Source organism: Metarhizium album (assembly GCF_000804445.1).
Source record: "Metarhizium album ARSEF 1941 chromosome Unknown scaffold_9, whole genome shotgun sequence".
In the NCBI taxonomy this organism is placed as follows: Eukaryota; Fungi; Ascomycota; class Sordariomycetes; order Hypocreales; family Clavicipitaceae; genus Metarhizium; species Metarhizium album.
Genome location: NW_024467583.1, coordinates 125,423 through 149,826, shown reverse-complemented (window position 1 = coordinate 149,826; position 24,404 = coordinate 125,423). Strand labels below are relative to the sequence as shown.

General features: G+C 56.6%; 9 protein-coding genes across 9 annotated transcripts; 3 read left to right on the top strand and 6 right to left on the bottom strand.

The window, feature by feature from the left end:
• Nucleotides 1-676: 676 nt before the first annotated feature.
• MAM_04154 (Seryl-tRNA synthetase, class IIa) lies at nucleotides 677-2,224 on the bottom strand (the record flags this gene model as incomplete). The annotated part of the gene is made up of 1 exon (XM_040822952.1): nucleotides 677-2,224. The coding sequence occupies one exon, from the start codon at nucleotides 2,222-2,224 to the stop codon at nucleotides 677-679; it is 1,548 nt and encodes a 515-aa protein (XP_040678831.1).
• Nucleotides 2,225-2,534: 310 nt separating this feature from the next.
• MAM_04153 (Actin-like protein) lies at nucleotides 2,535-3,656 on the bottom strand (the record flags this gene model as incomplete). The annotated part of the gene is made up of 1 exon (XM_040822951.1): nucleotides 2,535-3,656. One exon carries the CDS (start codon nucleotides 3,654-3,656, stop codon nucleotides 2,535-2,537), a length of 1,122 nt encoding a protein of 373 aa, XP_040678830.1.
• A 924-nt stretch (nucleotides 3,657-4,580) lies between these two features.
• Nucleotides 4,581-7,016, top strand: MAM_04152 (DNA repair protein (XPGC)/ Rad; the record flags this gene model as incomplete). The annotated part of the gene is made up of 3 exons (XM_040822950.1): nucleotides 4,581-4,594; nucleotides 4,647-4,783; nucleotides 4,843-7,016. The coding sequence occupies 3 exons, from the start codon at nucleotides 4,581-4,583 to the stop codon at nucleotides 7,014-7,016; spliced, it is 2,325 nt and encodes a 774-aa protein (XP_040678829.1).
• Nucleotides 7,017-7,245: 229 nt separating this feature from the next.
• MAM_04151 (DNA replication ATPase) lies at nucleotides 7,246-8,961 on the bottom strand (the record flags this gene model as incomplete). The annotated part of the gene is made up of 1 exon (XM_040822949.1): nucleotides 7,246-8,961. The coding sequence occupies one exon, from the start codon at nucleotides 8,959-8,961 to the stop codon at nucleotides 7,246-7,248; it is 1,716 nt and encodes a 571-aa protein (XP_040678828.1).
• Nucleotides 8,962-9,827: 866 nt separating this feature from the next.
• On the bottom strand, nucleotides 9,828-12,175 carry MAM_04150 (mRNA cleavage factor complex component Pcf11; the record flags this gene model as incomplete). Its single annotated transcript, XM_040822948.1, has 5 exons — nucleotides 9,828-10,208; nucleotides 10,270-10,465; nucleotides 10,575-11,290; nucleotides 11,498-11,950; nucleotides 12,017-12,175. 5 exons carry the CDS (start codon nucleotides 12,173-12,175, stop codon nucleotides 9,828-9,830), a joined length of 1,905 nt encoding a protein of 634 aa, XP_040678827.1.
• A 1,341-nt stretch (nucleotides 12,176-13,516) lies between these two features.
• On the bottom strand, nucleotides 13,517-14,356 carry MAM_04149 (uncharacterized protein; the record flags this gene model as incomplete). The annotated part of the gene is made up of 1 exon (XM_040822947.1): nucleotides 13,517-14,356. The coding sequence occupies one exon, from the start codon at nucleotides 14,354-14,356 to the stop codon at nucleotides 13,517-13,519; it is 840 nt and encodes a 279-aa protein (XP_040678826.1).
• A 2,086-nt stretch (nucleotides 14,357-16,442) lies between these two features.
• MAM_04148 (4F5 domain protein) lies at nucleotides 16,443-16,790 on the top strand (the record flags this gene model as incomplete). The annotated part of the gene is made up of 3 exons (XM_040822946.1): nucleotides 16,443-16,505; nucleotides 16,583-16,682; nucleotides 16,753-16,790. The coding sequence occupies 3 exons, from the start codon at nucleotides 16,443-16,445 to the stop codon at nucleotides 16,788-16,790; spliced, it is 201 nt and encodes a 66-aa protein (XP_040678825.1).
• Nucleotides 16,791-17,561: 771 nt separating this feature from the next.
• MAM_04147 (Cupredoxin) lies at nucleotides 17,562-18,679 on the bottom strand (the record flags this gene model as incomplete). Its single annotated transcript, XM_040822945.1, has 3 exons — nucleotides 17,562-17,596; nucleotides 17,675-18,010; nucleotides 18,073-18,679. The coding sequence occupies 3 exons, from the start codon at nucleotides 18,677-18,679 to the stop codon at nucleotides 17,562-17,564; spliced, it is 978 nt and encodes a 325-aa protein (XP_040678824.1).
• A 3,325-nt stretch (nucleotides 18,680-22,004) lies between these two features.
• MAM_04146 (ribosomal biogenesis protein Gar2) lies at nucleotides 22,005-23,215 on the top strand (the record flags this gene model as incomplete). Its single annotated transcript, XM_040822944.1, has 3 exons — nucleotides 22,005-22,032; nucleotides 22,088-22,162; nucleotides 22,218-23,215. The coding sequence occupies 3 exons, from the start codon at nucleotides 22,005-22,007 to the stop codon at nucleotides 23,213-23,215; spliced, it is 1,101 nt and encodes a 366-aa protein (XP_040678823.1).
• Nucleotides 23,216-24,404: the final 1,189 nt, after the last annotated feature.

The window sequence follows — 24,404 nt, the reverse complement described above, 5'->3', positions numbered from 1 at the left end:
TCAGCCATGCGGCAGCACCCACGGGGTCGTCATGGGGGGGCCATCTCACCACTGCGTCTGCCAGGTTGATCTCTGATGTTTTCTGTCCTTCATTCTTTTTCTTTTTTTTCTTTTTTTTTTCGCACAGAAGAGCGGCGTTTTTACTGTGATGATTATGGATTCTGTCTGGCGTCATGGGAAGGAAACGGTAAAGAGTAAGGTCTGATGTATATTGTCACTCAGCCATGAAAGTTGAACGTCTACGCTTTCACAGATAGAGTAAGGAAGTTGTTTTCAGTCGCCTTCCTTTCTTTCTTTCTTTTTTTTTGGACCAATAAATCGATTTTGGCCATTTCTTTCGTCTTGCGATGTAGATGGCGGTTGATCGGTGGTGCAGACGATGCACATCATGATGATGCATTGCGATCAAACCCTTTGTGCCTCGGGGCCCTTGACACAGCTCGCCCACCGCCAGCGATGCAAGACGATGCGGCAAGTCCTTTGTGATTTTGTTCGGTGACACATGCGTGCCGTGCCGCCTGCCGCGTGGATGCCAAGGTAGACTTGAGGTGGCGCCGGCGATGGGAGAGACGTGGACGTGGCGTTGGGGTTTTGCACCCGTGTACGAAGCCCAAGTCAAAACAGAATGCTTCTTGATACAAAGCCAGTCGTGCAATCTCATGGCCTGGCCTGCGTCCTACGCCTCCTCGACGTGCCCGTCCTTCTGGGTAAAGGTGACCTCGTGCGCGTTCCTCCTCCTGCCCACCCTCCCGATGCGCTCAAGCCCATCCATCCACGGCCGCAGCACCTCGGGAATGGCCACGGTGCCCGTCTCCTCGTCCCAGCCGTTTTCGAACAGCGCCGCCATGACACGCGGCACCGCCAGCGCCGTGCCGTTGCACGTCCACGGGAAGCTGACCTTGCCGTCGACCCGCGTGCGCGTCGCCAGCCGCCTCGTCTGGTAGTCGGTGCACGTGCTGGCCGACGTCAGCTCGCCCCAGCCGTCGTTGATGGACTGCCTGCTGGGGAACCAGGCCTCCACGTCCACCTTGCGCGCGGCCGAGGCGCCCAGGTCTGCCGCCGGCATCGACAGCACGCGGCAGTAGAGCCCCAGCGACTGCATAATCTCGGCCTGGACGTCCAGCATTTCCTGGTACACGTCCTGCTCCTCGTCCCGGCTCGGGCTCGTCCACGCAAACATCTCGACCTTTGTAAACTCGTGCACGCGGTAGAGACCCTTTGTGTCGGCGCCGCGGGCGCCCGCCTCGGCGCGGTAGCACCGCGACACGGCGACGCGCTTCATGGGCAGGTCCTCGGGGTCGATGGCGGCATTGGCCTTCATGCCGGCGAGGGCAATCTCCGACGTCCCGGCGAGGCACAGCTCGGGCACGCCGCGGTCCGCGTCGGCCTCGGACCGCGCCACCGCGTAGACCTGCTGCTCGCCGTGCTGGTCGCGCGGGCGGAAGCCGCACGCCGCCCCGATGTGGCTGTATACCATTGTCGGCGGCGACACCTGGGTCCAGCCGTGCCTGGTGGCGACGGCGAGCGCGTACTGCACCAGGGCTTGCTCGAGCTGGGCCGCCTCGCCGACGAGGTAGTACCACCCCCAGCCGGACGCTGCGGCCGCGCCCGAGAAGTCCAGGAGCCCCAGCTCCGAGCCGACGTGCACGTGCGACCGCCAGACCTTGTTCTCGGGCGACTTGTCAAACGCCGCCGGCGGGCTGTTGATGTAGCCCAGGACGAGGGCCTCGTGGCCGCGCGGGGTGTCGTCGCTCGTCAGGTTGGGCATCTCCAGCGCGAGCGCTTCCATCTCGGCCGCGGCCGCGGCCTCGCCCTTCTCGATGCCGGACAGCTCCCCCTTTAGCCTCCTCGCCTCGTCTTGCACCTGCTGCCTGCTCATCTCGCGGATGTCCTGGACGTCGTCGTCGCCGCTGCTCGTGGCCGGGTTGGCGAGGAACTTCCTCAGGAGGTTCGACCTCTCGCGGAGTGCGCGCCCCTGTCTCTGCAGGGCCTGCCATTGGGAGTGTAGCTCCAAGATCCTGGCGGGGTGCGCTGCTTGATTCCTGTAGTTGCGCTCCAGGCACGTGCGCTCGTATAGCTCTGGGTTTTGACGGACGTGCTTGATGTCGATGATGGGCTTTGGCGCCGTGGGCGGCCGCTTGTTGTCTGCAAACGTGCGGGCCGGGAGGGCTCGGGCCTTTGCCCTGAGGCCCCGGCAGCGTAGACATGCCAGCGATCGGTTCATGGCCCTGGAGCGGTGACGATGTGAGCTCGCCCTCGTTCTCGTTGCGACCAGACTCTCTCTGCCTGCGTCGAGGTGGGCGGGCAGTCGGGACTCGGGAGAACGAGAGCCTGGAGCACCGGTCTTATGCAATTAACCGAACTTTGCCATGACGACGCCACAAACTTTTATACTTGCCCGTGGAAGATACAAAAACGACCTTGCTGATGCAAATCCTACATCTGCGTTCCCGTGCATCCAATTCAAAGTGGTATCTCTCTCCGTGTACATCAACACCCCGCCAAGCTCGCTGCACCTCGCTGCACCATCGCCCCTACAAAGCACCCCAAACACCAAGGGTCCAGTTTGTGTGATGGCCTCCGCTCCCTCGGATGGTTCCCATGCTTTGCCGCTGCTGGTTCTTGAAATCAACATCACACGGCCGGGACGCTCCGTTTGCGCCTTGCTGCAGCCACGACTCTCTATCTATGGTAGCCATGGCCGGGATCTTCAGCTGGCACATCAAACTGGCCCCTGCCCAAGCTCCCAATGAGTGAATGGCTCGTAGCTGGCCCTGGAACTGGTGCCGAACTGGCCTATTGCGCGTCACCTTGGCTTCGACCCGGTCCTCCTGAGAATCCGCAGTTCCCGACTCGGACCGAGGTCCATCAGAGTCGTCACCGCCCGACTCCGACGTTCCAACTGACGACGTGCTTGACCTTTGTACGCTAGTTTTTCCATCAGCCCTGCGTCCGCTTCGCAAGCCCTCGACGCCTTTGCCAGACACGGGCTCCCAGCCTCTGCGCTGAACTATGCTTGTGATCTCGTCTAAAATCCTCTCCTTTATGCCCAGTATATTCGAACAGCCCCCCGTGAAGGTGATTCGAGACATGCAGACTGCCCTGACGTCAAGGGGCAACTGGAGCAGGTGCTGATATATCAGTAGGTGAAGCGGCAGTTCGTGGTCATCAAAGGTGGTCTGGGCCGCTGAAGGGTCGAAGAAGGTATCGTCGCAGACCTCAGCAAGCTTGTTGAAGGGTATATGGATGGTGAAAGGAGGATTTGCTGACCGAAGCGGCACCTCGGCTATGCCACTCGGTTGGTTTGGCTCCCCTTCGTTTTCGTCTTGTTCCTCAACCGTGTGCAACTGTGTGGGCTCTCGTCGAGACGATTTGAAAGCCGAAGGTCGACACCACATGAGCCGACACAATATGTCCTCGCATTCTTCAAATGCCACCGCTCTGTCTCCCGATTCATCATCTTCAGCGGAAGGAATGAGGGCGCAAAGCAGCTTGTAGAGCGCGTCGTTCAGGCTCCTGCCGCCCCTGACAGTCCTTGAACTCTTCACCTCCCTGTATTCGTAGACGCTGGTCACGACAGTCTCGTTCCAGCCCATATCTACCACCAGTGCTGACCGTGTCCCAGCCGCAACAGCCACCATTGTAGGGGTCGACATGAGAGAGATGATTGGGGTTTGAAAGTTGGTAAATAATGTGTCCAGTACAGAAGACAGAAGAGGAAGAGGGACGGCAGAATCCAGGACAAGGGCAAGCCGTCTCGGCCTGGAATCAATGAGCAGAAACCTAAATACATGGTGAGCGCCGGTCGGATCGCGGTGGCGTCACTGCACGCTACCTTGTGAATGCCTCCCGCAACAGTCGGTCTAGCTTATCTTGGAACAAGCCCAAGTCGACATGGCGCAAGTCGTAATGCCATATTTCGTGATCGGCGGCCCATTTTCTCGAGCGACCCGAAGCTGGTTCCTGCCAGACTCGAAAATCACCCACCCGCCGCTGCTGCCCTGGTCCGCATGACAAGCATGCCTTGGGTAAGGAGTCGCCTGCAAAGCCGACCCGGACATAGCGTGAGCCAATCTCTAGAAGCACAAAATCTTCCTCTGCACGGATCGTAGTTGGCGACCCAAATGAGGATGTGACGGTCCTTGGCGGGGTGTGAGGCGTCGATGAGCTGGCCGGCGCTTGTGATGTCCCTGATCTTATCGTGGCCACGCTCCTGTGTGCGACTGTAGTGCTTGCGCCGGAAGACATGGCCGCAGACGCAGGTCAATTCTCCACAGTGAAGTTGAATTTCAATCTTGGCATTGTGCTTCGGGTTTCCAAAGCTCGACGCCAAAGTCGCGGAACGTGGTCGGCTCAGGCGATATGCAGTTAACAGATGTGGCACCTAAGCGATCTTGCCTTGCTTGACGGCCCCGTACTTCCTGCCGCCCGTTTAAGTTCAATGACGGGCCGAGTCAACAACGCCAGACGTCACCTCAGCAACGTGGGGCATTTTAGTCGGCACCTCATTCATCCATCACCTCGACCGTGAATTCTTCAGTTGCAGCCTCTCACAGGTTCGGGTACAATGCCTCTCTGGAATGGGCATCAAAGGGTACATCTCGCCCCTTTATTCCTTGTCTCTGCTCATGGCTGACCGACTGAAGCATTTACAAAGAGCTCGGCCCGGGCAAGCGAATATCGCTCTCCAAGCTTGCGGCTGACAGCTTGGAGTCGACAGGTCGACCTTATCGTATTGCCATCGACTTTGCAATATGGCACTTCCAGACGCAGGCTGCGCAAGGTTTGCATGTCCAGCTCGTTCTACACAGTCACGATATACCACCGTACTGATCTGTCCAGGTGGCACTAATCCCGCATTGAGGACTCTCTTCTATCGTCTAGTCCGACTCCTCGGAACCCCAATACAGCCAATCTTTGTGTTTGACGGGCTGAATAAGCCCCAGTTCAAACGAAATAAACGATCAGGCCGAGGAGACGGTGCTGCAACGGCTGCGGCTAAACACCTAATACGACTATTCGGATTCCCTACCCACGATGCTCCAGGCGAAGGAGAAGCAGAATGTGCCTTGCTCCAGCGGCACGGAGTAGTTGACGCCGTTCTTAGCGAAGATGTCGATACAATAATGTTTGGGTGTACAAAAACGCTCCGCAATTGGTCATCCGAGACGAAGACTTCGACAGCACCGACCCACGTTTCACTATATGACGTTGACGACATGGCCTTGGGGCCCTTGGGTCTTGATCGTGAGGGCATGGTGCTGATTGCGTTGATGAGTGGCGGTGACTATCTTCCTGACGGGATTCCCGGGTGCGGTGTCAAAGTAGCTTGTGAGGCGGCCCAGGCCGGCTTTGGCAAATCAGTTTGCCGCCTCAAGGCATCCGATAGAGACGGTATACAGGCATGGCGGAATTCTCTGCGGCACGAATTACAAACCAACGAAAAGGGCTGTTTTAGGACAAAACACAAAGCGTTAAAGATACCACAAGACTTTCCAAACATCGAAGTTCTCCGCTACTACACCCACCCGGTTGTGTCTTCAGAATCCAATATCGAGGCGATTCGTCAGAAAATGGAGCAAAGGCAAGCATTCCATCTAGAAGCATTACGCGAGTTCACGCGAGAGACTTTCGACTGGGACTACCGTACGGGAGCTTTGAAGTTTATCCGAGTCATAGGACAGGCAATGTTAGTCCGCAATATGGCCAACTCCAATATGCCCGAACTCCAGCACGTCAAGCGTATTTCTGGGCGACGAACACACTTTAGCACAGATGGTACGCCAGAGCTACGCTTGGCCTATATCCCCGAGGAAGTTGTACCCATCGACTGGGCCAAAGAGGTCGACGAGATTGTTGATTCTGGCCGGACGGGATTGGCGCTGAATAGCGATGAAGAATTCGACGTTCATGAGGAGATTCCTGCCGTTAATGCTCGAAAAATATTTGATGTTTCCAAACCCGATCTGGCCTGGGTGCTGGAAGGTTTGGTGAAGAAGCACGCCTCTGACGTTTTCCAAGAATGGCAACTAAGGGAACAGGCCAAGGCTGTCCGACGATCTCCTACAAAGACAAAAAAAACAAGGGGTATCGCCAAGGCTCTCAAGGCCTCGGACATGCCCCGAGGCTCCCTCGACAAATATGTCACAGTAACAAAGGCAGCTGTCTCTGGCAATCAGACCTCTTCAAAGGCTCGTGAGCCAAGTCTGTCTCCTCTGAAAAGCCTCGCGCGCCCCAGTGCTAGACCGAGCATAAGTAAGCAATCCTCGTCCTCGCCTACGAGGAGTCCGAAACCAACGACAACCAGTGAAGGAATCGACGGCTCACCAGTTACGCCTAGATCGTCCAGCAGGCAGCCAGACGCGATTTATATTTCGTCAAGCCCACCAGCTCCAGTGTCCAACAGTCCTGCCCCGCCTACGTCTATTTCAGCATCAACCCCCAGCGTGGTTTCCAAACTCCAACTGTCAAAGGGGGTTCCTGAGTCAATATGCTCGATCGTTGAGGCGAGCCACTCCTCTGCGGGTCTGAGAAATCCGTTGCAGCGGCAAAGAAGACGGCAAGAAGCTGAAACGTGCAGCCCCGTCCCGAAACAGTCTTGCATGGAACTGTTTCTCAGTAAATCCGAAACAAGGGCGACGGAAAAGCGAGCAACACTGTCAGAGAGAGAGAAGGGAAGGAGGATAAACTACGACTCGGACTTGGAATCAATACCCGCACGGCCCGTCAGGCATACTCGGCAAGTCTCGGTCGAGGAGGCGGCTGCAGTTGGCGGAGAGGCGGCGTCGTCTGAGAAACCCGGACTGTCACCAAAGAAGAAGCTTTTTAGGGCAAGGGCTTCAGGGTCCGGGTTTTTCGAGGAAGTTGAACTATGTGAGGAGGAGCGCCATGCGGAGCTGAATGCGGAATTGGGCAGAAAAGGAGTCGCCGTTCGATGGAGTGATGTGTCAGTCATTGATTTGACAGGGGATGAAGAGCAGCAAACACGCGCCGGGCTTGGTTTGCACGGGGATTGATGTACGATGAAGCTGGGACATATAAATCGAGACTATGATGTGGCTTGGCGTCACCCGTGCGGCTATTTGTTGCGTGGCATGGCGACGTGATGTGATGATGCCGTGCGGCTCTGTCAACAAGTCTTTTGTATAGATGAAACAGTAACAAGACACAGTGGACAAACGCTATGCTCGCGTCAACTTTTTATTCTCTCGCCCGGCCAAAGTAAACAAGGAAGCCTCCGGCGGGCTACTCGGCCTCGTCCATGACCAGGTCGGGGTCGATCTCGGTCCCGAGATGCCGCTCCTCGAGAAAGGTGCGCCCGGCAAGCTCGGCGGGGAGGTAGGCCTGGCGGACCCTGCCGTCGCGGTAGTTGGGAGGGTACTTGTAGTCGGGGGCGAGGCCGGCGGCCAGGCCCGGGTCGCGCGCGAGGCGGGTCGGGGCGTTGCGCAGGTGCGCCGGCACGGGGAGGGCGGCGACGCCGGGCTCGCGCAGGGCGGCGCAGGCGTTGTTGAGGCCGCGGTAGGCGCGGGTGCTCTTGGGGGCGAGGCACAGGGCGACGGCGCAGTGGGCGAGGGGGATGCGGGCCTCGGGCATGCCGATCTGCTGCGTGGCCGTGTAGGCGGCGACGGCGAGCGGGAGGAGCGCGTTGTCGGCGAGCCCGACGTCCTCGGAGGCGATGACGACCATGCGGCGCGCGACGAAGAGGGGGTCCTCGCCCGACTGCAGCATCCGCGCGAGGTAGTAGAGCGCGGCGTCGGGGTCGCCGCCGCGCACCGACTTGTGGAAGGCCGAGATGCAGTCGTAGTGCTGGTCGCCGCCGCCGTCGTGGACGAGCGTCCGCGCCAGCGACGCCTTGACGTCGTGCTTGGTGAGGGCGTCGCCGCCGCGCGCCGCCAGCGACAGCGCCAGCTCGAGCAGGTTCAGGGCCGCGCGGGCGTCGCCGCCGCCGAGCCGCGCCAGGTAGGCCAGCATGTCGTCGTCGACGGCTGGGTGCGCCGCCGCCTCCGCCTCCGCCCCCTCCGCCCCCTCCGCCTCCGCCGCCCTCGCCCTCCGCAGGATGCCCGTGATGGCCTCGGCCGTGAGCGGCTGCAGCGTGAAGGTCCGGCAGCGCGAGAGCAGCGCGCCCGTGATCCTGAACGAGGGGTTCTCCGTCGTCGCCCCGATCAGCGTCACCGTCCCCGCCTCGACGGGCTGGAGGAAGACGTCCTGCTGCGCCCTGCTGAAGCGGTGCATCTCGTCGCAGAAGACGACGGTCGCGCGCCCCGTGAGGCCCAGCTCGCGCGCCGCCTCGTGCAGGAGCTTCTTGCACTCGGCCACGCCCGCGCTCGTGGCGTTGACCTCGACGAGGCGGCTGCCGACCGCGCGGGCGATGCACCTCGCAATGGTCGTCTTGCCCGTCCCCGACGCGCCCCAGAGTATCATGGACGGGACGCGCCGCGCCTCGATGAGGCCGCGCAGCACGCCGTTGGGTCCTACAATGTCCTGCCCGCACACCTGGTCCAGCGTCGTGGGCCGCATCCTCTCGGCCAGCGGCGCGGGGCGGACCGTCCTGGTCCGCTTCGCGACTTGCCCGTGGCCGTCTGGCTCGCCGTCTTGGCTCGTCCCGCGCTCAGCGGCCGAGGGTCCCGGGCCCGTGCCGTCGTCGTCGGCGCCGGGCCCTTCCTCGAAGCTGCGCTTCTTCCCAATCACGGGCGGCAACGTCCCGCCGACGACGGGGCGGTCCGCCGCCTTGCCGTCCGGGTGTGCTCGTTTCGGCGCCGGCGTCGAGAAGAAGCTCGACGCGCTGCGCTTCCGCTGCGAGGGCGTGGGCGTGTGCGAGGCGCCGTTCTGCTGCTGCGACGTCGGCGGCGGCGAGGGCCCGGGGTCCTTGTCCACGACGAAGCTCGTGCAGCCAGAGTCGATGTGGCTGTTGATTTCGGAGCATCTGACGGGCTTGTTGCAGATGGGACAGTCGACTGCCATGGTCCATTTGGCTCTGGGTCCCAGACGCCCAGGCTCCGACCGAGGGGGGGGCTGATGTAGCGCGCCAATACGTCTGTCTGGGTCCAAGGTGTAGCGTGGTGTAGCTGGACTGCGTGCGCAGGTTGGTGGTGTTGCAGATTTGTTGCAAGCATGCAGTGTTGAGTGTTGGCTGGAGAAGCGCGTAGACGCGCATCGCCACCTGGTTGGGATGGAGTTTTTTTTTTATTTTATTGCAACTTACATAAGATATTGGATATTGGCTGCGACGCGCTCCCCTGTCAAGCGACATCGGCGCTGAGGGCCGACGGGCCGAGGCCCTCCATCGGAGGCATGCAACACCTTTTCTTGGGTTGAAAATCTTTTAAAAAAATCTAAATTAATAATGACAATTTGCGTTACAGATATATGTGTGTGTATATTTGAATGACGGGCCATCTGGCATCCATGGACGAGTTGTAATAACACTTGACTGGGAATCCCCTCTCGGCCTCTTTCTGCGAGGGGGGGAATCTTGAATCCCTACATCCCAGACCAGCTTCCCGACATCATCTGGTAAGCTCCCCTGTGTAAGTGGGTTGATTTTCCCACGTTTTGGCATTTGTAAACGTCTCTGCCCATCAACCCTCCCTCCGTCTTCCCACTCATCGCCATCGCTCCCCAGGCCCGTGTTTGTTCTTTGGCCCGTCAAGTAAACTTCTGGCAAAGAGCCCCCCATCAAGTGCATCCAAACGCCATCTCTCATGCATGCTAGTCATACCATAGCCTCCTCCGTGCAACTGACCGCTCCATGTCCTCGATGTCTGTCGTGGCATTGGCAGCAGCACTCGCCCATATATCTACATATACACACACGCAATTCGCTGCCTTTATGTTGACGTTTTCAAAGTCCGAATCTTGGGTGATAAAATGGCACCTTCGGCCTTCCTTTTCCCCAGGACAGGCTCCGGTGTTCGCCGGGACGCCCCAGGAGTGCCCTCACGATCCCTGGTGGCTTCGGCGTAGCACGACGCATGGTACGCGCGGTTGCCAACCAGCACGGCGTCCAGCCAAACCCATTCTTGGGCCGTGTCGAGCCACTTGTTTTCGAACTTCTCTTGGCAGATTGGGCATACGTTGTTGATGCCGCTGGCAGAGTCAGGCACGGGAATGTACTTGGGTCCCTTGCTCGCATCGGAGGCCTGCCCAGCCCCGTCGTCGGGCGCTGCGATGTGATCCGCGTCGACTGCCTCGCGAGAGCGAATCCAATCCTGCATTCGCCTTAGCATTTCCCTTTGCAACATCGCTGAGGCATGGGCGTTTCAGACATACCTGACTATCCACGTACCAGCTTCGGTGCGTGCCTCTCTTCTCGGCTTCCGTTATTCTCTGGTGAACACCAAAATGCCAGTCCATATGGGCCATCTTCTTCTGCCTTCCCTCCTCATCCGTCTGAAATCGTCGTCCACATTGCGAGCAGGGCGGACCAAGATTCTCGTGAAGCGCAGCAATAGCATCAGGCCGGAACCTGGGACTTGTCAGATATCGTGTGAAATATCGTGTGAAGGACAGAATAAAAAAGGGGCGAAAGAGGTGGAAATCAAAACACGGCACGTTCAGGGGGGGTAATTACGTACTGTTGTTTCAAGGCGGCCGAGTTCAGAACAGACGTCTGACGACCATCAACTCCCTGTCGGCTGGCCGTTGCCTTTGCCGTAGCCAATATGCTCGAGATGTTCGGAGGCAGGACTGACTGGCTCGGTGGAGGAGGAGCGGGAGGAGCGGGAGGAGCGGGAGGAGCGGCCGCGACAACTGGCGCGCCAATGCTCGAAGGTGTAGCAGACGGAATCATGCCTGCTTGGCGAAGCTGTTCCAGCAAGAACATCGGGTTCTGCCGAGGCGGCTTCGGTGTCTCTGCGAGGCCCGGAGGAGGCGATCGAATGGGAGCGGTAGCAAATGGGGGCGCAGCAACGGCATTCTGTGATGATGCTGCCGCCGCCTGCCTAGCCATTAGTGCTGCCATGGCTCCTGGTCCCAGGAGAGAATCGAGCGTTACTTGAGGCCTCAGCTCAGGCGCCGAAGCTGGGACTGAAGCTACAGGCGCAGAATGAGGTGGTGGGTGGCTTTGAGGGGGCACATATCCAGGAACTGGCGTCGAGTTCTGGGATGATGTTGCCTTCATCGTCACGGCAGCAAGTTCAGTTACTTTGTTTTTAATAAGCTCCAGCTGATCGGGCGGCAAACTAGCATTGCGCACCACGCCTTGAAGATCCAGCAGGGCTTTTAGTCTGTTTTGAACACTATTATCATTTGGGTTCTGTGCGAACTCTGCCCTCATGGCAACAATCAAATTCTGAATGTCATTGCTCAACGTTTCTACACTTATCCCAGCCAGTGTCCCCGCCCCTGCAGACCCATATGGTCCGGAAAGGGGCGGTTGGAAAGAGGCCGGTATAGAGCCATGTGGTTGAGGAGTTGAGGAGATGGGGAGGAACTAAGGGGGCCCACGGTCAGTACCAGAGCGGTGTACGTGTAGGGACAGGAGCAGAGGGCGACTTACCTGCTGTTGGCCGGGGTATGGCGGCTCGGCGTGTCTGCCGCCGTTGGGATAGACGTACTGCTGCGGAGGAAACGGGCCAGCCGGACCGCCAGGCCCTCGCATGCCCGGCGGCGTGGGAGTGTTCCGGTGAGGTAGCATGGCAGAGCGCGGCAGTCCGGGCATGGGTCCCGTCTGCGGCATCGTCGCGGCTCTGGCCTTTAACAGAGCATTCTCTATCGGTCGAACGAGCTCGTGCGAGAAGACGGGGCGTGTGTCCATGGATCCGGGAACAGGATCCTTCCAGGTCCTGAGCATTTCTTCCATCTTCCTCCGCACGTTGAAACCGACGGCGGTATATGATTCCATGAATGTCTTGAAGAGATTCCGGCCAAAGTACAGCGTGTATGGCGTGCCGACATTCTTCACAATCGAGTCGAGCACGTAGAGGGCGGGTAATTTTTTGGCCGGCGGTGCCTACTGGTGGGTTAGATACGCAGCTCATCACAACACGTGGGTTTTGCTTCGTGGGAAGATTTGTACCTTCAATATGTGTTGCTGAAGAACCTCGGCAATAGCCAAGGCGTGTTCTGTATTCTCTCTCGCAATCACGGTCAAGTTGCTAATTTCGAACCTCATGTTGGAAGAGAGATCTTCCAGAGCATGGCGATAGTCCTCCGCAACCTCGTCGGCTTCCGACATGATTGAAGCTGAATTCAAGAGATCTTAACTAATGCCAACTGTTTCTTCACGCCTTCTCTGCCTGCTGGGGCAATCAAACTGGACCGTGACAAAGCCCTTCTCGGACCTGGGCCGATCCGCCGTGGCAGGCAGCGAGCGCACTTGGTTGGACCCAGGGCTAGGAAAACAAAAGAATGGGGAAAGAGCCAAGCATAGACGAGTATGTTTAGGATGGTAGAATTTATATCCAGAGATTCCCTCCTGGGTGCATCCACCTTTGCCAACAGCAAACAGCCGCCTGCCTCAGCTAGGGCGACCTTTCAAGTACCGCACGCAGTGGTATCGCAGTCGGACATGCTTTAGAGGATGCCAGACACTGCAAAGCGCCTCCCTGAGGGGCGCTTCTACCGACAGAAGGTGTATCCGGAATCCCCAGAGTCGTTGTTCATGCGGTGGTCCAGGACGAAGGGCAAGTTGTTCTTGTTGTTTGTTGTGAGCCACGGGGACAATCGGGGCAAAATCTTACGAGATGCGCTGAGCAGGATGGGGGAGGTGTGTCGGTACTCAAGGACATCAACGGGTCGCTTTGTTCATGTGCACGGCAAGGTCGATTTCTGTTGGATTGAAGGACATGCTGATCAAGGGCAGTTTGATGGAAAGGAAGGGCGTTCGGTCGTCGTCGTTTCGGTGATGAGGCACGGGTCACGTGTCGCTGCGGCTGGCCAAATCGGTTAGGTTCAGTGGCGCGCGTCCGTGAGGTCAGCCAACGAGACGACCAAGGTTCGATTCGCCAGAGTTCGCCTTTATCTTATCCGCAATGTTCAACGACACAAAGGCATTCATTCTGGGACACGATATTCAGCCCTCTGAGCGTGGATGGCATTCAACAGCACAAAGGCATTGAATGGGCATCCCGGGACAAGATATTCAGCCCTCTGAGCGTGAATGGCATTCAACAGCACCAAGGCATTGAATGGACATTCCGGGACACGATATTCAGCCCTCTGAGCGTGGATGGCATTCAACAGCACAAAGGCATTGAATGGACATTCCGGGACACGATATTCAGCACTCTGAGCGTGGATTCAGCCCTGACTAGCGAGGACTCACGCTCACTTCGCACGACACTTGTTTTTCACGTTTTTTATTCCTCTTCACGTCATGGGAAAATGATGTCTTTCACATCGCAATTACTCGTCTATATGTGGCTTCAAACGCCGAAAACCCCAGAGGCAGATAAATGACTAGCCAGATCCTCGCGAATCTGGGTTATACAAAAGGAAAATGCAGCGAGGGACTCCTCCGCACGCCAATCTTGGCCAGCATCCCATCTTGCAGTGTACAAAGGCACGCGTTCGATTCTTAGATTTGATTCATGTCCGCCGCGGAATATCGACTGCTGGTTGCAGAGCTTGTGTTCAGGTTTATCGGGTGCATGGCAGTGTCGGGTCGCTGAATCTCAGGCGCGAGGGGGCTATAGCGATCCTTTTCGTCGTGTCCGCTTTCGAGGTCGACGGGGGGGCTGATGGCTGGCCGGGCAGACTGCTTGTGCTTCTTATCGTTTGCGTCCCTGGCCTTTGGCCCGTTCCAGTTGACCGTCTCCTTTTTCCCGTAGCAGGACGAGGCACTGGAGGAGTAGCCCGGCAGAGACGACCGACGGCCCTTGGCCAGGGCGCCGTCGGCGCGGATATCGCGGGAGGTGATGCCTTCGCCTTTGTTCCGCCACACCAGGGCGCACACGATGTTCAAAACGCCAAAGATGAAGGCGAGGACGCCAGCGGCAAGGGCGAGGTTGAAGAGAGGCGGCGTGAGCTTGTCGCCCTCGTTGTCTGGCCTGTTGAGTTCCCCTAGCATGTTGCATCCCAGCAGGAGAATGGCAGCTCCCATGTATCCTACGCCGTGCGCCTCGGACAGCACTGGCCAGGTTGACCTGAAGTAGCCTCGGACTCTTGGGTGCACCGGGAACTCGGCGGCACTGAGGACGAGGCAGAGGATGGAGCTGAAGCAGAGCGACGCACACTCGAACACAAAGTAGGTGCGCGACTTGTCCACCTTGATGATGACGACCCAGTATGCCATACACATGACGAGGAGAGTGATGACGGTGCAGATACGAAGGCTCTGCAGCACGATCATTCCCACGGCGTTGTTGGCGGCAGGAGGGCAGCAGGAGCTGAACATCTTGCGCGGGGCGGACCACATTTTTATGCCTCGGGCTCAGAGGCACGATGACAGCCTGTAGGGGAAAGGGGACGTAAGCAAATGGTTAGGCCTCGCCGGCATGTGGCTCGAGAAGCGGTTGGCACATACATACAGGTCGGTGAAGAGATTGTCTCGTAATGAGAAGGAAGTGGGAGGAGCGGTCAGGTCGAGGCCGCAAGGAGGCGATGTGATGCCTACACGGTAGGTCGAAAAGACTTGTGGTTTTGTGATGAAGAGTCAGGATCCGATAGGTCGTTCTATAGGAGGAAGCAGCCTCGAGGTGGTTGTGTTTTTTTCTCTATCTTCACTTTTATCTTCTCTTCTCCAAAACAGACACGGGAGAAGGGGAAGGGAGAGGCAGGATCAAGAACGGCACAGAAAAGGCGATGGGGGAGAAGGTCGAGGAGAATAAAATAAAATAAAAGGAATGCGTGACGATGAAATATCAAAACTCAACAAAGGAGAAAGGCACCACTAGTGATTGTTCACCAGCAGCACACCATTGTCTACACGGTTCAATAGCGAAGAAGAAGACGCCGCCAAATGAGAGCGCAGCAGAGAATCAGGCCCGGCTGGGTCTTTAATAAGTCAGGGCCTCGCACAACCTTGCACCGTCAGTCAGAGAACAATCATGCGCATCAAAGGAGTCGGGACAAGAGGCCAACGACCAAGGGGACTCGTCCTTGTCAGCCCGCTCGCCCCCGTGTCAAGCAAAGCGGAAGCGTGTTTGACGGAGGCGCGCAAACGCAAACGAACGCCGGAGTGTACGTGTACACGCGCGGCAGCAAAGAGGACCTTGGCCTTGGTCGACGCGGGTTTCTGCGACGAGGTGTTGCCGGCGTTGCGATGCACGGGAGCCGGTGCAGCAGACACACGCTGCACACGGTCCACGACTCCGTCCATGGGACCAGTTGACATGAATTCGGGCTCGCGAGATCCAATCGTCCAGGCATCAAGACGCACAGGAAGCTACGGGGATGACGTCGGGCGGAGCGTGGATGGGCATCCAAGGTTTCACGGCCGGCGCCACGGCCCAGGCCAGAGCAGATGATTGCCCGGGCGGCTGCTTCACCGGCCAGAAGAGGCCAACGGTGAAGACGGCATCCAATGTACGGAGCGCGTCGACGTCCCAAGGTTTGGTTTCGAGTTGTCGCGGATTGGCCGAGAGCAGAGGGCAGCCGAATCGACGACGCAGCCCAGGTTCGACCCGCACGCGGCGCGGGGCGGCTACTGACACACGTCAGAAAAGTCGGGCGGCAACAAGTACAAGCGCCTTCGTCAGTCTCTTGTGCCACATGCCAAGACGAAATGCCTCCCAAGACATGCATAGTGCATGCACGCGTGCATGCATACAAGGCGCCCTTGTGGTTCCTGGATTCCCATCCTCACCAGTTGACCACCATTCGTCCACCACACCGTCGTCACGGTCCGTGGACATGGCCGCATCACGTCCCTTTGACGTCTGCGGCTACTCGGCTGCGTGGCCTCCCCGGCGTCGCGGCTCGTGCTGGGAGGAAGAGCGCAGGAGGATGGAAAGCAGAACGGGACAGGACAATCTTTTGCTTGCAAAAATAGAAAGACGTGCTTTTTTTCTTCCGCGCCTCACCGTCACGCCCATCCGGCCGCATCGCGTTACCACGCACGCGTGCGCAGTCAATCCCAGTTTGCCTCTCTCAACGGCAAACATGGTCCGTGATGCGGCGGGCTGAAACTTCAATCGTCAATCAATACCGTCATTAAGATGATACACGTGCGTACATCCGCCACCGTGTACCGAGTACGGAGTGCGGCAGTTGGTCGTGCACACTTGACGTTTGGTCAACTGGCCACGACTCACGAGTCCACGACCCACAACACCGGATTGGCTCCCTCAGACCTCCCTCCCTCTTCACCACTCCCCATCCGGCCGGCCGCTACTCCGTACTCCGTCCTCTACTCTAAACCAGCAACCAGCGACCAGCAACCAGCAACACCGTGTCCAATTCATCCTACAGCCCTTCTAATATCTGCCCCCAAAAAAAAAAAAAAAAAAAGGAGAGAGAGAGAGAGAGAGAGAGAGAAACCACCCGCCCAAACACCCACCACCATGGCCCGTGGCAACCAGCGCGACAAGGCCCGCGAGGCCAACCTGAAGAAGCAAGCCGCCCAGGTACCGCATCTGCCCTTGCCCTCCCTCCCCTCGCGGCAATCCCTCTCCCACGTCTCACGCACACACGCCACTGACAGTCGGGCCCCCTACAGAAAAAGGGCAACAACATGACCGGCACCGAGATGCAGCGAGCCAAGGAGACCGCCGCCGAGATTATGCGCCAGAAGCAGGCGGCCGGTACGTCTCTCCATATCCCGCCCGTCCCCGTCAAGACTCGAGACGTGCAAGTCGCTGACGGCCCACGCAGCCGAGGCCAGAAAGGCAGAAGCCGGCGCCAAGAAGTAAACCAAAACCCCCCATTGCTCGAAAACAACATTCCACCCGCCGGGTTTCCCATTGTCCAGACGTGAGAAGAAGCGGCGACGCAGAAGCTCAGTAATGGCTCAACGGCGAGCATCTACGGCGTATACAGGTAGGACGGGCAGCTCATCATTCCAGGATAGCCATGGCGAACAAGGGCGTATCGATTTTTTGAATAGTTTGGCGCTTGGGAATTCCTTCATGCCGGGCGCCTAATAAACATGTCATCAAACGCTCGGTTCGCTTGCATTCGTTTTGGGTGCCCAAATACTAGCGTGCTTCTACGTCTTGGGATTTCCGCCTTGAAGCCGCTCTCTCTCCCTTCCAAGTCCCAAGTCACGCCATGACGACGCCCTGCTTTGCACCTGCAGTACCATGCACGGGTTTTGGGTCTTGGACACAGGAAAGGAAACGAGGAAAAACTGGCAATTATGGTGTCCGTTATCCTGAATCCTTCTCGGCCCTTGTTCATCAAGAACGTTGTGCCGGCTTCCTACACGAGGTGGTCCTGCTCGTGCACACCAAAACTGACCGATGGAGGAGTTCCCCCCAATCATCACTTCTCACTATATCTGCCTTGCCCTCTCTGAAAGGAAGAAAAGAAATTACTGAACCGGCCACGTACGTTGCCTACATGCTCTTGACCCAGGACTTCGACGAGTAGAGGGTTTGAAGCAGTCGCATTTGATTATGGGAAATTTCCATCTCTATTGGTTTCATGGGCTAGAAAGCGAGTCTCGCTACAGTACAGCAAACTCATTTCCTGGTGCCCATGTTGATGGGAAGTGCACCTGGTAGTTCCAGTCAGCTAGTGCACAGGATTCGAGGGCGAGACGAAAACTGGGGAGGAAGCGGACTCTTGAGCTTACCAGGCATTCCGCCAAATGCGCCAACGCCTTGGACAGCGGGAGCAGGGAATGCCCCAGCGCTGCAAGAAGCAATACACTGGCAAGATCCATCACCATTGACAGTTCCCTGGCCAGGAGTAGCGCCAGGGCCGCGGCCAGCGCCTGCAGTAGCATTGCCCCCGCGAGGAGGAGCAACGCCTTGCTGTCCGCCGGTGATGGGAGTAGCTGAACCGGTGCCGTTCTGGGCGACAGCCATTGCTTGGAACATGGCATGCGTCTTGTCAGCAGTAGGGTTGACAGAAAATACCATGCCCTCGCCGCAGTGGCTCTTTGGAGTTTTTTGCTTGCAGTAGAACCCTTTTTTCGTGTGTGTTAGTCTTCTCAGCTTCCACAAAACACGTCTCGGTGATTTGACATACACTGAGGGTCGGTCGTATTGACCTGCCACATTTGCTGAGGCGGTGGTGATTTGGTATTGTTAGGATTGGGTTGGAAGCCAGAGTCTGAACCACCGGGTTTGGCCACGCATGGCTTTGCAAAAGTCGACTGAGTCACAGTGTGATTCTTGGAGAGGAACTTGAAAAGAATCATATCACCAGTAGCAACGTTCTGCAGTTGCTCCGGCGTAAACTTCAGCGCGTCGCCGCCAACCGTGACAGTATGAGTGGTTCCAGCGGCAAGGGCAGACGTGGAAGCACCTCCTTGAAGCGCATTTCCTTGAAGTGCATTGGATGCTTGGCCGCCAGCAGGAGCGGTAACCGTGGCGGTGACAGTGATTTTGTCGTTGACGGTAGTCGTGTCCGCGCCGATGCCGCCCGGGTTGACCCAAATGACAATCACGTCGCCGGGATTGGCAGAGACTGCTTTTCTATTGACGCCCTTGGCGGGGCTGACTCCATGATCGCCAGCTTCGGACTTGATGACATTTCGACTGAAGATTCCTGCCACGGGCGGGAAGACATTGGCGCCTCGTCGAGCCATGGCCACGGGCGCCACGGTGGTCAAGGCGGCAGTTGAGAATTTCATTTTTTGACGTGTGTAATTTGCTTGTGTAATTCCTTTCGAGATTGTACAAAGCTCGCACATGTGACGGGTTGAATAGCCAAGGCTCGTTAGCTGCCGTGGCCGGCTTAAATCCTATCAAAGGACACGAGCGAAACGAGTAGAGGACCTGCTCCTGGTTGGTAATATAAAATATTGAAGAGAACGAATGAAAAATGAAGTATGAAGAATGAAAAGTGAAAAGTGGTAAAAATTAAAATAAAGCAAGACTAAAGAGAGACGCTTGCCCAAGGCAAAAGGAAGGCTGTATTCAAAAGAAAGCGAAAGGCGGAACCTGAAGAGTATAAAACGAGTACGGCGGAAACGTTCGGAACTTCGACGCATGTTATATCTGTACAGACAGCATACTTTCTCGACAACCCCTGGTCATCCCTCGTTTTAAACTAGGAGAGCGCTGAGGGTCCCCCAGGTAACGGGCAAGCCTCCTGACGCAATCTATGGGGAGTGAGACAACGTATCATCAGCGCCTCTGATGAAGTGGCCTGCACCCCCCGGGGAGGGGGATGGGGGAGGCTGTTCACAACGCTCGACATTTGGAGAAGCAAGTTGGCCTCACGGCCTCACGGCCTCATCCCCTCCAGCCTTGCTGGGGGAGCGCAAATCTCGGGACCTGGAGCATCCGACTAGAAATAGGAAAAGGGCACCGTCGATTGGATCCTACCCCCGTGCGGTGGGAACCACGATGCCCAAGTGGCAGGCGCGGTGACAGATTTGTCTCGAGAGCTGTTTTGACATGGACTCGGTTGAGATGAGGTGAGGTGACTGGTGAGGTTGGCGGAAGTCCAGATGTTCCTGCAGGGTCTTGCCTGTTTTGAGCAGTGAGGACACTAGGATAACTAGTAGGAAGCAGCATCCATGTCTCTTTCCAATTCCACGAAACCCCTTTGAATGTCAACCTTGTCCCATCAACTCGCGACTACAGGACGGCGAAGCATGGAGTCGTTGACCGCATTTGTTTGTTAAGCCAACCGGTCTCCTACGGCACTCGGGAACTAGGCCTCCTCTGCCAATGGCCGCATTGATGTGGATTGATTGATGCATGTGGACAACATTCATCAGGCACTTGCATTTTGCACTTGCAGCCCCGTCTGTCAGCCATTGGGATATTTATTCCAGCCGCTTCATCGTGCTGCTTGCCTGCTCAGCCCTGTCTCCAGCCTCAAACCGCCAAACTTGGTGATGAAACGGAAGCTCGCTCCTCGGCGCATGCTCGCCATCGTCGGATGTCCGCCGATTTCAGAAGAGTCGGGTCAATTCCAGGCACGCCATGAGACATGACCGGCTATATGTTTTGCCGCATAATTGCCAGGTAAAGCTGCTGCGCGGTGTGGAAATGCAGCATGGTGAAACAAAGACGGGCAATGCGGCTAAAAAAAAACATACTGCATGGCTACCTCGGGTCATTGGCTGGGAATCTTGCACGACGAGGTGACCTCACAGCGGCTCCACTTTTATATAACTACCACATGACATTCGCTCTACTTTTCTGCAGCTGTAAAAAAGGCATACAGTAGTACAAGGATCTAAAGCATTTGATTATTTTTAGTTAAGCAGCACTGTGAGTACTATTGAAGGAAGAAAACAGAGAGACGTGAAATCGTACATTTATCAATGAGTAGACAGTCCTACTGTGAGTTGGTTGACAAGAGCGGGGGCCAGCGGGTCGCGGGCCAATTGTCAGGGGAAAATGGCCGGCCTACTGAAGTGTCACGCCACGCCGGGAGTCGCGGAGAATATGTTCCAGCCGCAAGGATATGGAACCGCTGTCGTCGCGTGGTCACTGATGATACCCACTGTGGGACGCTGTCGCCCACGGGCCACGGCCACGGCTTGCGCAGCCCTCTCTCCGCGTCGTCCAACAATGCGTCTGCTGTCTATTCCATCTTTTACCGTCGACGCAGTCAAGACTGTGGTTGTTGCTCTTGCTGGGCTTTCTGTTGCCCTTCAAAGAGCCCGGTGTAATAGCCTGCGTAATACCACGACATGAGGAGTCTCTTCAGGTTGTCATCCCGTACTGTCCTCGCGAGGAGGGATGAAGTTAGCACGTTTCGTCCATGTTCGACAAATCCAGGGTGACTTGATGGGTCCCGCAGGCAGCCGTCAACTTACTCGAGCCAAGGAGAGCTTGCGGCGCCGGCCCAGCCGAGGCAGTTTCCGATGCATCGTTTTGTGATGGCCGGGCTTGGTCAGAATATGACTCCTTCGTCTTGCCGTCAGCAGTGTTGGATGAAACAAGATGTTGTTCGGCGCCGCACAACGGATCGCCCGTGATTGACGCCGTTATACCCATAGTCCAGGGCCCTTACCATGACTTCCGGGTTTCCGCTGCCGGCAGAGACAGGTTGGGACGTGTAGGTTTGTTTGTTTGCTCCGGATGCTGTATCCCGCCTGACACAAATGTTAGTTGATGCGACGGCAATCGAGGCAACTTGAGCTGGTTCTGCTGTCCATTCACCTACAGAAAGCCTTGAGATTCTAGGTCTCTGACGCTTCCCCCCTTTGCGTGTATACTGTGATATTTCTGAATACCCATGGTATCAGTGGTTGGTTATACTTTGATGAGAAGACTGGAGTAATCGATACCTTGTACTCTGCCAAAGCCTCGTTCCAGGAGTCGATGAGCGCAGAGTCATCCCATACCTCCTCATGACTAAGCTCGACCTGTTCCGTGCCCATTGTGCAGGAGAATTGTATCATCAATCTTGGCGCTCGTTGAGCTGCACCCGACACCAACCAGCCCTGTGGCAAATGCAGGATGAAGCACGTACTGCTGAGCTCGAGTAATGTATGTCCAGGGTTGGCCGACGGTGTCGAGTCAAAATCTTCAAATGACGTATATAGCTTTGCAAAGCTGAACAGTATCAAGCGAGTATATCAAGTGCTGATGTATCGACAGCAGAGAATCCGGCGACAGCTCAGCCAGTTGCAGCGGCTATGTTGAAAAGGTTACGTTCAATGCAGACGGATTCGAGCCATCCAAACCAGCGGCTTCTCGTGCGGGCGTATGGTACGTAGCGGATGGACATTGGTGTAAACGTCCAGTGTTCAAAGTCGAATGTTTCAACCCGCATGACATCTGGAACCTGAGCAGACACGGACGGGCCAACTCGCAGCGGCTACCTGTAGAGCCCCACAGCCACCACCACCATCCTCCAAGTTTGCAACGACGATGCGCCTTCACCGCTCGCAACGCCGGCAGAATCTTGTTTTTTTATCTCTTCTTGCCCACGTCAGCTATCTGCACCGCTGCCACCACTTACCAGCGAGGCGGCAAATATTTGTCGTCGAAATGGCTCCAGAACTGAGAAAAAGAAAAGGTAAGTTTGCATACGTGAACCACAGAAGGTATAGCCGTTAATTGACTCTGCACAGCTGTTTCCGAAGTCCAGAAGAGCAACAGCGTCACCAAGACGGCTGACAAGTCCACGCCCAAGGGCAAGAGAAAGGGTACTGCAACGCCGCACATCCTCCAATATTGATACTCATATGCTTACCGCAGCAGCTGCCGAGGATGCCTCTCCAATCTCGTTGAAGAAGCAGAAGCCCTCTAAAAGTCACGCGGCACCCGAAAAGCCTGCTGCAAAATCAACAAAAGTATCCAAACCTAAAAAGGCAGGCAAGGAGGCCGAGCAGACCGAGGAGGAGGAAGAGGTGTTGGAGTTGGATGACTCTGAGGACTCAGAAGGCGAGGACAATGACAATGTGAGGAATCTCGCTGCAGAGATTGACTCGGGTGATGAAGCCCCCGTCGACAAGGCCCTGTCCTTCAAACCTGGCCAGGACGTCGGCAAGATTCCTTCTGTCCCCAAGGAGCTCGCCAAGGCACCTCATGGAGCAACTGGCGAGCCGGGCGTTCTGTACATTGGTCGGATACCCCACGGCTTCTACGAGCACGAAATGAGGCAATACCTCTCCCAGTTTGGACCCGTCACGCGCGTTCGCCTGTCGAGAAACAAGAAGACCGGCGCCAGCAAGCACTTTGCCTTTGTCGAGTTTGAGGAAGCCACCACTGCTGAAATTGTTGCCAAGACCATGGACAATTACCTCCTGTTTGGACACATTCTCAAGTGCAAGACGATCCCCAAGGAGCAGGTCCACGAGGATCTGTTCAAGGGCGCCAACAGACGGTTCAAGAGGGTCCCGTGGAACAAGATGGCCGGCCTCCATCTGCAGAAGCCATTGGCAGAATCTACCTGGAAGGCCAAAGTGTCCAAGGAGAAGACTAAGCGAGCCAAGCGGGCTGCCAAGTTCAAGGACATGGGATACGAGTTCGACGCTCCGGATCTGAAGGACGTACCGCCTCCGCAGCCAAAAGATCAGGTTGAGGAACCAAAAACTGTAGAAGCTGCCCCGGTGGCGGAACCTGCCGAAGCAGAGACCAAGGCATCAAAGAAGCCCAAAGTCAAAGCGCTTGCTGCCGAACCCGACAAGTCGATACCCACGCCCAAAGCCAGAGCCGCCAAGGGTGCCAAGGGCAAAGCGAAGAAAGGGAAGGCTTAATTCTAGGATTATTGGCAAAACAGTCTTCTTATGCGCATCTTTACGTCTTGGCAATAGCGTATCAGGTAGTAATGTCTTCACGTTTTATGTCTAGCCGAAGCAAGTACTTCCCCTAAGCCCCAAGAAAATCTTGACCGTGTTGAACCCACGAATGCTCATGTGGCACTTGTGTGGCCATGTTTTATCATTCAGCAGATGTAGGTAGCACGGTGTACCTCATGAGACATACAAATAGTCCGGTCGGTGAAATGTACGCGCATAAGCGAACCCACGGCACTCACAGGGACGCTACCCGCTGGTCCGAAGAAAAGAGGGCAGCCGAGCAAGCAGTGGGATTATGAAAGGAGAGTCCATCTACTTCGCGCGAGATTGTGAAGAAGCCACGGGCATATATGGTCTTGTTCATTAACGTGATGGCGAAGATGATTGTAAGATGAAGAGAGAAGACAAAAAAAAAAAAAAGGAGCCGCAGGATCCACACCGGCTCAAGTGCCAGCTGGAGCTGGAGCCCCGTGATGTGAATGACTAAGCAGGTTCCGTCCACGCTCGCTTGGCGTACCTAATATAAGACACGAGAACGAACTATGAGAGTTTATTCAATTAAATACGATGGCATAGGCCAAGCTGCCCTCTTACGGCCATCAGATACATGTACGGACAAGCCAGACTCGTCTTGGGAAATTATTGCGCCAGTGTTTGCCAAGGATGAAGCCAAGGCTTGGCGTGGATCTCGTACAAAACTGGTCAGCACATGTCGGGCCAAGGATACGATGCGCGTATTGGAATTGAGATGCATCCACGAAGTATCGTCTGACGACGAGAGAGAATCGCAAGCAAGCATATGTTTCGTTTACTTGTAGTTGGATTTTCTCCTCTTTCTTTTTCCTTTTTCTTGGTGGTGGTGGTCGTGACAGCGCAGGCGGCGGGGAGGAAAGTTTCAGCGACTTTACTGTGCCAAATCTGGTCGTTTCACCACTAAAACAGGCGGCAAGTTGACTGGCCGTGGCCCCCGCGACCCGCTAATCCTACATTCCATACCCGCTATTATTTCTGCACCTTCAAACGTGCTGCCTCGGCGAGGCTCGTGCTGCATTTCACCGTTGCAGCCGCGTCATGCCCATCGTACAACCGTCAACTCGATATTGTTCTCGTCGCCACCGCCCGTGAGCCTTGGATACACGAGCACGAT